We start from the raw sequence: 16197 nt of genomic DNA on the forward strand, positions 1-16197 counted from the left end.
TTAGACTCAAACTCGTATTAGACTCAAACTCGTATTAGACTCAAACTCGTATTAGACTCAAACTCGTATTAGACTCAAAATCGTATTAGACTCAAATCGTATTAGACTCAAACTCGTATTAGACTCAAAATCGTATTAGACTCAAAATCGTATTAGACTCAAAATCGTATTAGACTCAAAATCGTATTAGACTCAAACTCGTATTAGACTCAAACTCGTATAAGACTCAAACTCGTATTTGACTCAAACTCGTATTAGACTCAAACTCGTATTAAATTCTCTGGTAGCACACTACATGGCTACACTCACAAACAGCACATCTACATGGCTGTAGACTCTAGCAGCACACTACATGGCCGCACTCATAAACAGCACATCTACATGGCTGTAAACATTAGACCCGGTTATATGATACCACCTACATGATATCTAGAACCCTAAAAGTCTGACTATTAGTACACCACATACATGGTGACTAACTACATGCTAACTACACCTTTACCCACCTACATATATAACTAAACATTAGACCCGGTTATATGATACCACCTACATGATATCTAGAACCATTAATGTCGGACTATAGTACACCACATACATGGTGACTAACTACACTTTTACCTACATACATAGGTAACTAAACATTAGACCCGGTTATATGATACCACCTACATGATATCTAGAACCATTAATGTCTGACTATAGTACACCACATACATGGTGACTAACTACATGCTAACTACACTTTTACCTACATACATAGGTAAATAAACATTAGACCCGGTTATATGATACCACCTACATGATATCTAGAACCATTAGAGTCTGACTATAGTACACCTACATGGTGACATTGGTGACTAACTACATGCTAACTATACTTTTACCCACCTACATAGGTAACTAAACATTAGACCCGGTTATATTACCTACATGGTACACATACATAATAGCCAAATCAATATTGAAAGTTTAATTGTTGTTACCAAACCACGTAATTGTCGTTACACGGCACTTAAGGTACATAGTAATCACTTAAGACACTCTTCATTCATTTCAAAACTAACCAGAGGCGGTTATCAAGCATGACTTGCTATTGGATCATTTAGCTCATACTAAATATACCTACTATTTAATAGATTAGGTTCAGTATTCGAAACTCAAATATAGGATGCACATGTATGTAAACACTTTCATTTAACGACAGTACGTATTTCAACTAGATCTGCATAACAACCGAGAACTTCTGCATGTCTCTTCACAATATGGGCATATTAAAATTTAAAACCACTAAAATTTAAAAATAGTTAAATAAAATTGTTCCTTTAACGACAATAAACGTACTTGCCTTTAATGGTACACGTACAGTACTTGTTTGTTTTGTAATTGCTAACGGATTCATTAAATATTTATCCAAATCGTATCCATTGTATTCAACTTCGCTAAACATTGATACTACACAAAAATAAAAATAACATCTTATGTACAGTGCAGTAGTAACTGCACTGTACATAATCGTAATATGACTCTTGTAAAAAGTTACCCGCAGAGTTATAAATTACGTAACAAGTCTACTTCGTTACTTCAACTTGACTATGATCGCGTATCTGCATATTATTAATCAGGTTTTGAGATTATAAGCATTACACAACTTAAAACTTACTACCATAACGTCAGAGTAAGTATATAAAATATGTATGTATATAAAATATGTATATGTAGATATACTAGGTACTCACACGTTCTGGTCCTTTTATGGGCGCCGTGTTACCACTTCTGACTTGTGATGAATCAAAGTCCTTCGTACAATCAATTGCCTTTATTTTACTCTAAGTTCCTACTTCAACACTTTCGACATTCTTAACTTAACAAGCAGTAAGCCTTCCTACTCAATGTTACCGGTTCAAGCGCCAAAGCGAGAATGCCCCTTCCATCTCATGGTAAGTTACATTTATACTTTTTCATCATTTGAATTGGCGGGTAGGAGAGTAGGGTCATTTTCGCGACTACCGACATATTAATTAACAAATATTCGGGTAAACACAAATCACATTTCTAATCACTACCCACTGAATGCCATAAGTTTAACATAACGCACACAAAATAATTATAATTTATTCTTTAAATCTTATGAAATATCACAATAGTCTAATAAAACATGGTCTTCCATTCCCAGAGTGACACGGGGCTACGTCACAACAACATGGCCGCTATATATAGCGCTATCGCATATTATCATATAGCGCTGTCGCATGATGACGTAAGCCCGTGTCAGTTAGGTGACCTAGAAAAGACGGGAATGGAGTACCAGGCGGAGTATATTATTATACCATGCCTACAATAATTATTGCATAGTAAAGTTGAAACCCTGATGAAAATTTTTAGCAATAGCACAAGTTGTGTCGGACATTAAAAAGTATCAGCGCCTACAAAAAAGTGCACCGCAAAAGTTACATTGTTATTTTTGCCTTGCTATAAGATATCATCAGGATCGTCAAATATTGCCTAAAATTAAATTGTAAATTGTTGCTGTTAGTTTTTCAGCAGGGTAGTGCTTGGCGCTTATAGTACTTAGAAGATTGTTTCATTTAATTCTTATAACTGCATAATGACTACCGAGGTCAGATGCAAAGAATTAATAAAGAAGCGCGCTTCAATTAAGGCTAAGCTTACACAGTTTATAGCTTATTTAAATACTGCGAAAACTTGTGAACAACTAAGTGATTCGCAGTTAGTGGAATTAGACATGCGTATTAAAAAACTTGATGATTCGTACAACTCTTTTGATACTTACCAGAGCGAATTGGAGATGCTGACTGAGGATCCTGCCGAGCAATATAGTGAACGCGAGCTGTTCGAGCGGTCTTACTACAAAGAGATTGCCGCCGCTCGGGAGCTGGTGGACAGGCATCGCAGCCAGCGCGCCAAGGAGGTTCAATCCGAGGTAGGCTCCAATGAATGCCCAACAGTAGTGTCTTATAAGCACAACAATGTAAGGTTGCCAAAAATTAATTTACCGCACTTCAGCGGTGGCTATCAGAATTGGCTGGAGTTTAAAGACATTTATGTTTCCTTAATTCATTCTGAGACAAGTATCGACAATATTAACAAGTTTCACTACCTACGCGCCTCTCTTCATGGAAGCGCGGCTTTGGTAATTAGGAGTTTGGACTTTAAGGGGGATAACTACGATGCCGCTTGGAAACTCCTTTGTGAACGATACGACAACAAACAGTTGCTTGTCAATAATCATGTGCAGGCACTTTTTAATATTGATCAGGTACATAAAGAGTCAAGTATAGCCTTACGACAGATTGTTGACAACACTAAAAAGAATTTAAATGCCTTAGCAACTTTAGACCAGCCCGTACAACATTGGGATACATTAATTATCCACATAATGGCAGCCAAATTAGACGGAGTTACAAGTAGGGAATGGGAAGAACATAGGAACCAGTTGACAAACCCTCCTACACTTAGCGATTTTACAACGTTTCTTACCAATAGGTGCAATCTTTTGGAAACTTTAGAAGAAGCCAAGCATAACAGGGTTAGGACGGACACGTCTGTCAACAATAAACCAAAAAGCCTTCTGGCTTCAGCAAGTAACGTTAATAAACCTAAAACATATAACGTAACTTGCCCTTTATGTAATAAAGCTCATTACGTCTTCAATTGCGAAAATTTCAGGGCATTGCCAGTAGAACAACGCGTGCTTAAGGCAAAGGAATTTAAGGTATGCCTAAATTGCTTACGTCCCGGTCATAACGACAGTAAGTGTAAACTTAGTCACTGCAAGTATTGCAAGACCAAGCATAACACACTTCTTCACGTCCATACGGAACCTAAGACCGCGTCAGAACACTTAGCCTTTTCCGCGAATGCCCACAATATTGATGAATCCGAGCATGTCTTGCTTTCAACAGCCCTAGTCAAGGTGCGCGATAGTGAGGGAAAATTGCACAGCGCTAGGGTCTTATTAGATAATGCCAGTACATCTAATTACATAACTAGGGATTTATCTAAGAAACTGAAACTGCCGATTCAAAGAGTCAACACTACAGTGTCCATGCTTGAGAAGCATGAATCAAATATCACCCAATCATGTTCTCTTAAATTGGAGTCATATGATGGGGGTTATAGCACTGACATAAAGTGCAGCATATTGTCCGACATTACGTCACCAATACCTTATACATACATTGACGCAACGGACGTACCCATACCTTCGGGAATTTGCCTCGCCGATCCTTCATACACTGAACCCGCTGACATTGATATTCTTCTTGGGGCTAAAATCTTTTGGAGAGTTCTCGGCACCAATCGTATTATCTTAGGCAAAGATGATGATCCCTTCCTCGTTGAGACAAGGCTAGGTTGGCTCTTAGTAGGCGCCATAGATCAACCAGCCCCTTTCAAACCAGTTTGCTTGTTCTTGACTGACAAACAAACTGACACTACTCTTACGAAATTCTGGGAACTTGATACCATATCCCCGAAACATGACTTCACATCGGACGAAAACACATGTGAAGAACTCTTTAATAAAACTACTAAGAGAGATAAAGACGGGCGCTTTGTGGTTACCGTTCCTCTTAAGGAATCTCCCGATGCTTTAGGAGACTCGTTCGGAATGGCCAAGCGTAGGTTTTTATCGCTCGAACGCAGGTTAGATAGGGACTCCTTATTAAAGGAGCGCTATGTAAATTTTATGGAGGAATATAAGGCTTTGGGTCACATGAGTGAAACTTTGCCTTGCAGTTCATTACCGTCGTATTATTTGCCCCACCACGCCGTGTTAAGAGAGTCTAGCACGACTACTAAGCTTCGTGTGGTATTTGACGCTTCAGCTGCCACTACATCAGGAAAATCCTTTAACGACATCCAGTTAATAGGACCTAGGGTTCAGGAAGACTTATTTTCCATCTTACTACGGTTTCGTCAACATAAATATGTAGTGTCAGCTGACATCGAGAAAATGTATCGGCAAATTCTTGTGGACGACGAACAACGTCAACTTCAGTTGATCTTATGGAGGGCAGACCCTTCAAAGCCGCTTAAAATTTATTCCCTTAATACCGTGACTTACGGGACGTCATCAGCCCCGTTTCTAAGTACACGGTGCCTCTTACAGCTATCACAAGAGTCCAGTGACAAGCAAACGAAGGAAGCGATCGCCAGGGATTTTTATGTAGACGACTTTCTATCTGGCTCTCATTCTATAGATGATACTGTGGCACTATGTCGTAATGTAATAGATACGCTGGAAAATGCTCAATTCCACTTGCGTAAGTGGCAGTCTAATAATAAAGAGATTCTTAAAGCCGTTGGTGAGGATTCATGTCTGAAAGAATGTGTGGATCTCAGCGAGAACGAGCTGTCTAAAACATTAGGCCTTAATTGGAGATGCGCTCAAGACAGTCTTACATTTCGCATAGACATCTCGTTACCAAAAGTAGTCACTAAAAGACACATTCTTTCAGTCATAGCCCAAATTTTTGACCCTTTAGGATTAGTAACGCCTTGCATCGTGCAGGCGAAAATAATCATGCAGAAACTTTGGGTAAACCAGTGCTCTTGGGATGATCCGCTTACAGGAGGCATCATTACATCCTGGGAAGACTTTGTAAAAACTCTGCCTTATCTTAATAATATCCATATCCCTCGCTGGGTCTTGTGCAATACCCCTACGTTTGTTGATTTCCACGTCTTCACTGATGCGTCGGAGAAAGCATACGGAGCTTGCCTGTACGTCCGCTCCGTGGCCGGGGATGGCTCAGTGAGTGTTCACCTACTGGCATCTAAAAGTAAAGTCGCGCCAATTAAAGTCACAACTATTCCGCGTCTTGAGCTTTGCGGGGCCTTATTAGGCGCAAGATTGTGCACAAAGGTTCTTGAGTCACTTACTCAGAAACCAGACCATTGCGTATTTTGGTGTGACTCGATGATAGTCATGGGTTGGCTATCATCTTCTCCTTGTTCATTACGTCCTTTTGTTAAAAACCGGATATCAGAGCTCCAGGAAAGCTCCAAAGCCGCTTCTTGGCGCTACGTGCCTTCAAAGGAGAATCCTGCAGATCTGGTGTCTCGAGGTTTAGGTGCCGACCTCATAATGAACTCTTCCTTGTGGTGGTCGGGACCATCCTTCTTGAAACAGGACATGGCCTACTGGCCGACTGCCCCAAAGTCTGGTAACCAGTCTCCACTGCCCGAGATGTTACCAGCCAAAGCATTTGTCGCATGTCCCGCGCCTGATAACTCTAATAACCCAATAGAATATTCAATTAAAAACAAATCATCTTATTCAAATCTGCAACGGGTAATAGCGTATATTCTTAGATTCATCCACAATTGTAAAAAAGAGAATACTAAGACAACCGGTGCTCTTACCTTAGTTGAGCTAGAATCGGCTTCAGTTCTACTTCTTCGCAGGTCCCAACAAGACTCCTTTCCTGAGGAGTACGAACTTCTTAAAACAGGTAAACCATTGCCAAAGAAAGGCCGTCTTAGTTCGCTATCGCCATTTTTTGATTCAGGGCTTATTAGAGTCGGGGGTCGACTTGTTAACTCATTCTATGACTATGGCATAAAGCATCCTATAGTCATCTGTAGTAAGCATCATCTTGCAAGGATGCTTTTTAAAATGTTCCACTTACGTCTACTTCACGCGCCTCCTCAACTACTTCTAGCGACTATAAAACTTAACTACTGGCCGCTCGGAGGGAGAAGCTTGGCAAAACAGGTTGTCCATACTTGTCTCAAATGTGTTCGTTTGAAGGGTGAAACAGTGCAACCAATAATGGGTAACCTGCCGAAAGAAAGATTGCACCTTGAATATCCGTTCCTTGAAACAGGCACCGATTACGCCGGTCCAATTCTTATAGCTGACCGCAAAGGTAGGGGGTGTAGGCTCGTAAAGGCCTACATTTGCATATTTGTGTGTTTAGCATCCAAGGCACTTCATTTGGAGCTTGTTTCGGATTTAACCAAGGAGGCTTTTATGGCAGCTCTTAACCGATTTATTGGTCGTCGTGGCAAGCCAAAGGCAATCTTTTCAGATAACGGCACGACCTTTGTTGGTACCTTCAATGAGCTCTCGAACCTCTTAAAGCAAGACTTTGCGGCAGATATGGCCGACGCGCAAATCAATTTTTCTTTCATCCCAGCATACACACCTCACTTCGGAGGAATCTGGGAGTCTGCCGTAAAGTCCGTAAAGTACCACCTGCGACGAACCCTAGGTCTTACACATCTCACTTACGAATTATTGGCTACGTGCTTAGTAAAGATCGAAGCGATTTTAAACTCACGTCCTCTTACGCCACTTTCTAATGATCCATCTGATCTATCCTTTTTAAGCCCATCTCACTTCTTAATTGGAAGGCCTCTCACGTCTTTGCCTTACCCTCAGCTCACCAACCTAAAGATTACTTCACTTCAAAGGTACCAGCGCATCGAGTTCCTTAAACAGCACTTCTGGAACAGGTTCTCCACTGAGTACATTTCTGGCCTGCAACAGAGAACCAAATGGCAGAGCTCAAGGGGCAAACTCGACGTCGGAACCATGGTAGTAATCAAGGACAAGAATCTACCGCCGCTTATGTGGCTGCTCGGCCGCATCGTCCAAGTGCTGCCTGGCAGAGATGGCATCGCAAGAGTAGCCGACATAAAGACGAAAAAGGGAGTCATTCGTCGGGCTTTCAACACAATTTGTCCTCTACCCATCCAAGATCTTGAAGACCCAAGCTCTTCAACGCCGGGAGTATATGTAGGCGACAAACCCGCCGCCGCATCAAATTAGCCACAGCAACTACGATGACGTCCACCGTCACGTCACCGTACCGGTTAGCCGGCGACGGGCCCGGGGGCCGGTCCGCGGGGGGACAGTTAGAAGCAAAAATAACGGCTCGCGAAACGCACATATATCGCGTCGCGTCAAAATAAATTAAGATTATTTTGTAATGTATTACAATTAAAATAGTGTTACAGTCCGCTATCGTTTCATTCAGCAGTCTAGATCTCCTGGGTTCACTAAATACCTACTACGAACTAGGCACTAGACGCAACAGATCTCTATAATTAGAATTAAATAAATAATTGAATTGAATTAACAATCCACCGCTCGAATGTGTGATATTTGTGAAATTAATTATACATATAGTTATTACAACAAGGTAGAAAATTAAATTTTTAACAATAAGAACCATTTGTCAATTGGGTCAAAATTCTTTTCGTTGTCTTGTTTTTTGTCCCCAAAAAATGGGTATCGTCTTGGGTCGTCCTATTCGTTTTTGTCAAGTTCTTAAATTAGTCCTATTCTCCTTTCGTCACTCATTCTACATTCGTCACAGTCGTCGGTGGCTTTCAATGTAGAATGAGTGATGAAAGCAGAATAGGATTAATTTAAGAACTTGACGAAAAACGAATGGGACGACCCAAGACGATACCAAAAAATGTGACCGAGTCGAGCTTTTTGTATGGGGTGAAATTTAGTTTTTATTTTTTCTTTGACTAAAGACTACAATACAATTGTGACAGAGTTGTCACAAACAAGACAACGACAAGAATTGTGACCCAGTTACAAGAAAACGCTGTGTTTCCACTACACAGCAGGAGCAATAAAATTTTACCTAAAAACGCAAAGCGTGATGTAATGCTTGTATTAGCTGAGTCCTTGGAGGAAAGTCCGACTATGTTTGGAAGCAAAAAAAAAACCTGTGCTCCCTGCGTAGTTTACGAAAAACTGCAAAAACTCCCTATTGACGTACTTATCTTAAAGTTCGAATAGGGCAGTCGGTCTTTTTCCAGTTTTTGCAGTTTTATTATAGAACATTATATGTATTTTTTGTATTTGAACAATTTTAATCTTCGCACAATACCGGTCACTGCGGCCAATTCCGTCATACAGGAAATTCCGTCAACATGCGTTTTTTTATTCTATAACAGTACACAATTGGTAATTTCCTCGACAAAGCAGCGATTATTTTCAGCATTTAGTTTCAGCAATCGCTGCTTTGTCGAGGAAATTACGAATAGGGAGTATTACTGCAATGTTCTTCCGCAAGAGTGCAGCACTAGTGCACATAGTAAACCATTGAGTAACTTATACATACTAGGCCTTAAACAGTTTTTTGACAAGTTTTCAGTATGACATTGATGCATCAAGGCGGTTTGTTTACAGGTGGTCTATCGCGAAACGCAAAAATCCAAATTTCGTTATCTCTGCCTCTCTACCGATCGAATAGGCACGAGTGGTAGAGAGGCAGAAACCGAACTTTCGATTTTCGTGTTTCGCGGTAGGCCCTGTGATTGTGCTAGTGATGCCCTCTACGCAGAGTTTTGCGTAATATTCCCTATATTGTGTACTGTTTTAGAAAATAACGCTTGTTGACGGAATTTCGCGTATGACGGAATTGGACGCATTAATTGACCTTATGTCAAAACGTTCTTGAGCTTCATATTAGCTGCTAAAAAGGTGTTTTTTTTAACTTCACATTGAAATTTTGAGTTATGCTTATATTTTCAGCCAAATATTGGACACGTTTATCAATCAATTTATTTGTTTTCAGACCATGTCCATAGTGTTAGTATACGTTCCCTTAATATTATGTTAATTACTTAAACCTATACTAAATTATAACAAATTAACAAATTATAAGTACTAAATTATATCAACTTATATACCAAGCCTAGTAGTAGTAGGCTTAGTACTTATACTATGAGATAAAGTGTAATAAATAATTATAAAAAATTTATTATGTTTTATTTACTTAAGTTCCTAAAAAAATAACAAAAATATTTTCAAAGATATCTATAGTTCTTTTGTTATAGTGAAACAATTAAATTGCTATAATGGGGAAGGCAACTAATGTATTGTTTATGGCTTTGTCGAAACTCCTGCAAAAACGGTACCAACTAGGCTTCCCCGATAGCAGCGGAGCGCTGTTAGAGATGAACCATTTATGCGCGCCGCTCACCAGACCTCACGTCATTAATTCAGTATGAAATCAAGATACAGTTTGTAGTTTGGCTTGTTTTTCGGTCACACTTTTTGATGTTAGCCATTATTTAATTATATTGTAGTCCACGAGGTAGATTCTGGCTAAGCCGTTTCTTTTGGTTTTGATCTTGTTCTGGTACTCGCGAGAGCGTGACGGCAGCTCGCGCTGATTGGTGCGGTGCGAGCTTGGTTAGCAATCTACCATTCCACCACACCAACTAGTAATGGCTCTCTGTATTCTTCAAAAACGAATGAGAAAGTTGCATTTTATAAACAAGCTGGCAAGGTAATTTGGTAGGGTTGTTGACTGGTGGAATAGACTTTCAAGTGATGACTTTGTATGATAATATTTAATAGCGTTCATTTGATTTTGATTTCAAGTTAATATTTTCTTCGCGTTAGTGTGGTAATTTAAAATATTTTCGCTCGCTACGAAAGTTTGCTTAACTCTCGTGCTTTGAAACGCCCTCGCTACTCTCGTGGTTAAATTTTTCAATTAAATTCAACTCAAAATTTTATTTGCTAAAAATATATGCACGTACATTAGATGTTATCATATACAATAGAATGTAGGTATCAGCGCATTTAGCCAGAAGGCATGCGAATCAGAACATATAAGACATACCTATTTACAAAAACATATTTACAGATACTTATACAAATAACTTACAATTGAAATTAGAACATGTCAAACCAAAACTAAAACGAAAATACGGCTATGTCTATAATCATCTATGGTTAAGTTATTTGTGGTCAATTTAAAAGCTTGCAAGAAAAAAAATAACGGAATACATCAAATGTCAAGAGAAATAATTTATTTTAAAAGGATGTATGTAATTGTTAAATATGTCAAATAATTGAAATTATACAAGTCATTGCTTAATATTAAAAAAATCAGTCATTGAGTAAAAACAGTGCTCATTCAAAAACTTAACGAATAGATTCTTAAAAACTATCTCGTCATCTACCAACCTCAGTGATTTTGGCAAACCATTTTGGTAAGTACCTACTTTTCGCTTGCTCGGGTATGTATTAGCACGAGAAGTTAAACAACAACTTTGCCCCATTGTAAAACAAATAACTATGTATTTACGGTAGACAATATATTCATATTGTCTACCGTAAATACACACTTGCTTTAATTCAAAACATCTGTACGGTTACCATCAGTTTGTCACTGACATAAACGCCGTCGAGAACGTAATTTACTTTCTATACATCTCGCTCGCACTCGCATATTAGTGCAAACGGGATGTATAGAAAGTAAATTACGTTCTCGACGGCGTTTATGTCCGTGACAAACTGATGGTAACCGTACTGGGAAAGCTTTGTTCGAATGCGCGTTTTTCCATAGATACCCCATATTAGGTATAGCAAATTTCATCGAAATCGTTAGAGCCGTTTCCGAGATCCCCGAAATATATATATATATAAATATATATATACAGTGTGTTACCAGGACCCGGGCTTTTTTTAAGGGAGGTTAAAATATGGTATAACTATAATGTAACCATGACATTAATTTAATTAATAAACTAAATTTCAGACTTCGTTAACTTTCTAACAAAATTTTAACTGCCCGCAATGTACATCACAGTAAATTGACAAGTAAGTGCTAATGACAGCTCTTCATACTTTGTTTATTACGAAGTTTATTTCAAGATACTCTTAAGATAACTACACCAAATTAAAGCCACTCTGGTCTCATTGATAAAGCCTTTACTACCAACTAAATTAAACTTAAATACAAACCCCACATTTAAATAAAATAATACATTAACCCCACATAATACGAGTACTTGACGTTGGTTTGGTACCTGTCTGAAGTGCTCGAGAATCCTTTCCTCAACTTGCACTGGCATAATCCCGTGCATGGCCCTTTCAGGCTGACCAGGGGCGATTGGCCTATTCTCACGAACTCGCTGAAAAGCCGCTGTTATCAATCGAGCATTGTGTGGATGTCGTCAATTTGGGAAGTGTTTCCTATAAAGCCAATAGGTACTGTAATATATGAGTATAATTATGTATGAGGGTAGAACCAATTCTCGGCGACAGATTAATGTATACCTACATATCATCGCTCTCTTTCAATAAATGGTTGTTACCAAGTGGACGTGTCTTGTGCTTTTTCTCTCTTCTAGAAGTTCCTGGATAGCTAGTGCACCCTAAGATACTTCAGTGGCGACGAAATCGAACTGTGAACGCGTGTGAAACGTTTTTTTTAGTGGACGAGAGTGAATATCGCAGTGACAATGTCGGTCGGTAAGATTGGTGCTTTCGATGTCCATAAGGATAATTGGGACTTGTATGTGGAGCGCTTGGGACAATTTTTTTTGGCTAACGACGTTAAGCCGGCAGTGCAAGTACCAACTTTAATCACCGTCATGGGTAGTGAAGCGTACGAACTCATGGCAAATTTATGTTCACCGGACAAACCGTCAACAAAAAAATATGATGACCTCGTGGCACTTATGAAAAAGCACCTACAGCCGACACGGAGTACCATGGACGAACGATTTAAATTTCGTCAGAGGGCACAAAGATGTGACGAAACCATTGCAGAATATACTGCGGAGTTAAAAAAGTTAACAAAAGATTGTGATTTTCAAGAAGCCAATTTAAAAGATAATTTACGAGACCAATTTGTGTGTGGTATCCGTAATGATAGCATTCGGCAAAAGTTATTTACGGAAGATAACCTAACATTTGAAAGAGCATTTAAAATGGCGGTGGCGATGGAAGCTGCGGAAAGTCATGCGGCGCTGGTACAGGACCGGTCTATAACAGAGGAGGGAGTATTATCATCGTCCATGATGGCAACGGCAGTGCATCAGCTGGCCGCGGTGAAGCGGGACAAGCGGCAGTCGGCGGAGGCGGCCAGTACAGAGCGTTATGGACCGCGCGGTCCAAAGGTCACGCAGTGCGACGGTACAAAGGGCGCGGGCGCGGGCAAGCGACGAGCCGTTAGGAACAGTGCGCACTGGAAGGGTGCACAAACGCAACAATGTTCGGCGTGCGGAGGGCAACATGGGCAGAGCAAATTATATAAATAAAATTAATTGTTAAAATTAGCAATATATCGAAATTATTATTAACGATGACAATGTAATCTATACAGTGTGTTACCGGCCATCGGGCTTTTATTAAAACTGGTAATAATATGATCCATTAGCAGTTGTTTGCGTGTAGTAAATCATAATTATGTAAATTAACTGCTCAATTAAATTTCCAAAATTCGCACACGCAATGTAGTGGGTGTAAGTACTGCGTAATTGTCGTTACTCATATCGCTAACGCACGTGGTAAGGTGTATTCGGGTATTACCGAATGTCGGATAATTCCGAAATTCAGATGAAAATCACCCTTAATTCCATCATAATAAAAGTCTCTTTTCGGAATTATCCGACAGTTTTCGACATTCGGAATTACCCGAGTAAACTTACAAGAAATGTCGTGGTACGAGGGTAAAAAACTGAGACAACTATCGTAAAATTATTGTCGTCCTTATCATTGGGTTTATGTTTTATACATTAATTAAAGAGTTTTTTGTCAACTTTGACATGACAATTTTAAAAGTCGTCAACACGTCGGGTTGTCAAAACATACCAAAAAATATTAGAATAACTGGTATTAGCTTTTCTTTAAAATGGGTTACAATGCTCGAGAGTTGTTGATACACGTGTAACTTAAGCCTTGAGCTGCAGTTACACGTGTATCAACAACTCTCGAGCATTGTATTATGAAAGTATCTTAGGGTGCACTAGCTATCCAGGAACTTCTAGAAGAGAGAGAAAGCACAAGACACGTCCACTTGGTAACAACCATTTATTGAAAGAGAGCGATGATATGTAGGTATACATTAATCTGTCGCCGAGAATTGGTTCTACCCTCATTCATAATTATACTCATATATTACACCTCCACCCTTATTTCTAACATGTATTTAAATTACAATTAACCTAGGTACATTAAAAGGATGATAAAGTATTTAGTCTATCTCGAAACCATATCTTTTTACAAGTGGTAACTTGTCCCTAGGTCTCAGTGTGGGCCGGGGAAGGTTGACCGGGGGGTCGGTGGGTTCTGACCTATTTGGTCGGGGTGGTGAGGGAGCTGCCACCGCTGCCCCACCAGATTCCTCAGAGCATTGATCTTGAACCGTTACACTAGATGTGTCGTTGCTCTCACTCCCCAAACCGTCCGACTCCTGGGTTGGTGATGATGGAGACGGATCCTCATATAAGCTCATCCAGCGACTTTTAAGTTGATCCACATGTCTATGAATGGGTGAACCGTTTTCCGCCGCAACTATGTAATTACGTGAACTTGTTTTTTCCTGAATTCTGCCATCTAACCATCTCTTACCCCCACTATAGTTCCTATACCATACATTTTCCCCCACGTTAAATTCCCTGGATGTACCGCCAGCGTAAGTTACTTGCTTTGTTTGCCGTTCTTTGACTCTGTCTTCTACCGATCCATCTTTTAACAAGTCTAGCCTGGAACGAAGCTTCCTACGCTGCAGTAGCTCTGCCGGTGATACCCCTGTGGTACTATGTTCTACATTTCGATACGCTAGAAAGGTAAGCCTGCAACGCTGCATCTATATCGCCACCATCCCGCATAGCCTTTTTAATTGCCCGCTTGCACAACTTGACCGCCGCTTCCGCGGCCCCGTTGGACGCCGGATGGTATGCGGCCGCAAAGGTGACCTTGATCCGATTATGTGACATAAAACTATTATACTCGTGGCTCGTAAAGGGTGGTCCGTTATCTGAAACTACTTCCCGTGGTAAACCGAAACGCGCGAATGTCTCTCTTAATACCTTAATTACGGATTTCGCCGTGGTCGACTGCATTTGAAAAACCTCTAACCATTTAGAAGTCGAATCGATAAGAATCAAAAAAGTTCTACCCTGTACGGGTCCCAAGAAATCGATATGTAATCTGGTCCAGGCATCTGTCAAGTACCGCCAGGGCTGCGGCGGCGCGCGCGGCGGCGCCGAGCTCTCCGCTGCGCACGTGCCGCAGCTCCTGCAGGCACGCTCCACGTCCGCGTCGATGCCCGGCCACCACATCACACTGCGCGCCATACTCTTCATTTTTACAATACCCATGTGTCCCACATGCAGCTCCCGTAATAATTTTTCCCGCAGCACTTCTGGGATTACTAACCGGTAGCCCCAAACCATGCAGCCCCTGTCCATATACAATTCGTTTCGTCGTAAAAAGTAAGGTTGGACCTCCCTATCGTTTACTGATAATGGCCACCCGGCCTGTAAGTAACTTACTATTTGCCTTAATAAAGGATCTTTTTCTGTGCTAACCTGAACCATTTTTTTATCTATGGGTAAAAAATCTTGAACAAAATTCAAATACGTAACCTCTTTCGTTAAACCGACCGATCTTTTTACCGGTAAACGGGACAGGGCGTCTGCCGCGTTATTCTCACTGCGCACATATTCAATATTAAAATTATATCCGGCTAGCAATACCGCCCACCGTTGAAGTCTACTAGCTGCCATTACTGGTATTCCTTTCTTTTCGCCAAAAATAGATACCAGAGGCTTGTGGTCGGTTCGTAAAGTGAAGTCTCTACCGTATAAATATTGGTGGAATTTCCTCACCCCAAATATTATACTTAGTGCTTTACGTTCAATTTGGGAATAGCCCTTCTCTGCTGCATTGAGTGTTCGTGACGCGTACGCTACCGGCCGCTCGCCGTCCGGCGTAATGTGAGACACCACAGCACCTACCCCCAAACTACTAGCGTCACATGTGAGAACCACCGGCAGATGGAGAGAATAATGAGCCAGGACTTCACTAGACATTAATATTTCTTTTATTCTCCTAAACGCCTCACTACACTCCTGGTTCCACTGAAAAGTAACCCCCTTCTTTAGTAACTTGTAAAACGGTGTGAGTATTGTACTAATATTTCGGACAAATTTCGCATAATACATTACTAAGCCTATAAACGAACGTAACTCAGTAATATTACTTGGTTCGGGAACTTTTTTTATTGCTTCTATTTTCTCAGGACACGTGTGTACACCTTGTTTACTGATAACGAAACCTAAATTGACCCGCAGTTGACCCGCGGCGCTCTTGACGTGCGGTCGCGCCTATTATCCTTATCTACGTATTAGCGCGTTGAGTAGTTAAATCAGTGTCCAATATGGTGATATGTAGACAGT

At 40.4% G+C, this 16197-nt stretch overlaps 2 protein-coding genes across 2 annotated transcripts; one reads left to right on the forward strand and one right to left on the reverse strand.

Annotated features, from left to right (window-relative positions):
* The first annotated feature begins 2503 nt into the window (after positions 1 to 2503).
* LOC134806624 (uncharacterized) lies at positions 2504 to 8244 on the forward strand. The gene is made up of 3 exons (XM_063779951.1): positions 2504 to 2915; positions 4563 to 4579; positions 7427 to 8244. The coding sequence occupies exons 1-3, from the start codon at positions 2609 to 2611 to the stop codon at positions 7799 to 7801; spliced, it is 699 nt and encodes a 232-aa protein (XP_063636021.1). The 5' UTR covers positions 2504 to 2608; the 3' UTR covers positions 7802 to 8244.
* A 6309-nt stretch (positions 8245 to 14553) lies between these two features.
* LOC134806756 (uncharacterized protein K02A2.6-like) lies at positions 14554 to 15831 on the reverse strand. Its single transcript, XM_063780077.1, has one exon. The coding sequence runs from the start codon at positions 15829 to 15831 to the stop codon at positions 14554 to 14556; it is 1278 nt and encodes a 425-aa protein (XP_063636147.1).
* Between the last annotated feature and the right edge of the window lie 366 nt (positions 15832 to 16197).

Source organism: Cydia splendana, chromosome 3 (genome assembly GCF_910591565.1).
Source record: "Cydia splendana chromosome 3, ilCydSple1.2, whole genome shotgun sequence".
Taxonomy (NCBI): Eukaryota; Metazoa; Arthropoda; class Insecta; order Lepidoptera; family Tortricidae; genus Cydia; species Cydia splendana.

Excerpts from the sequence above, each read along its gene's own strand:
- LOC134806624 (XM_063779951.1), top strand. The coding sequence starts at position 2,609 with ATGACTACCGAGGTCAGATGCAAAGAATTAATAAAGAAGCGCGCTTCA.
- LOC134806756 (XM_063780077.1), bottom strand. The coding sequence starts at position 15,831 with ATGTCTAGTGAAGTCCTGGCTCATTATTCTCTCCATCTGCCGGTGGTT.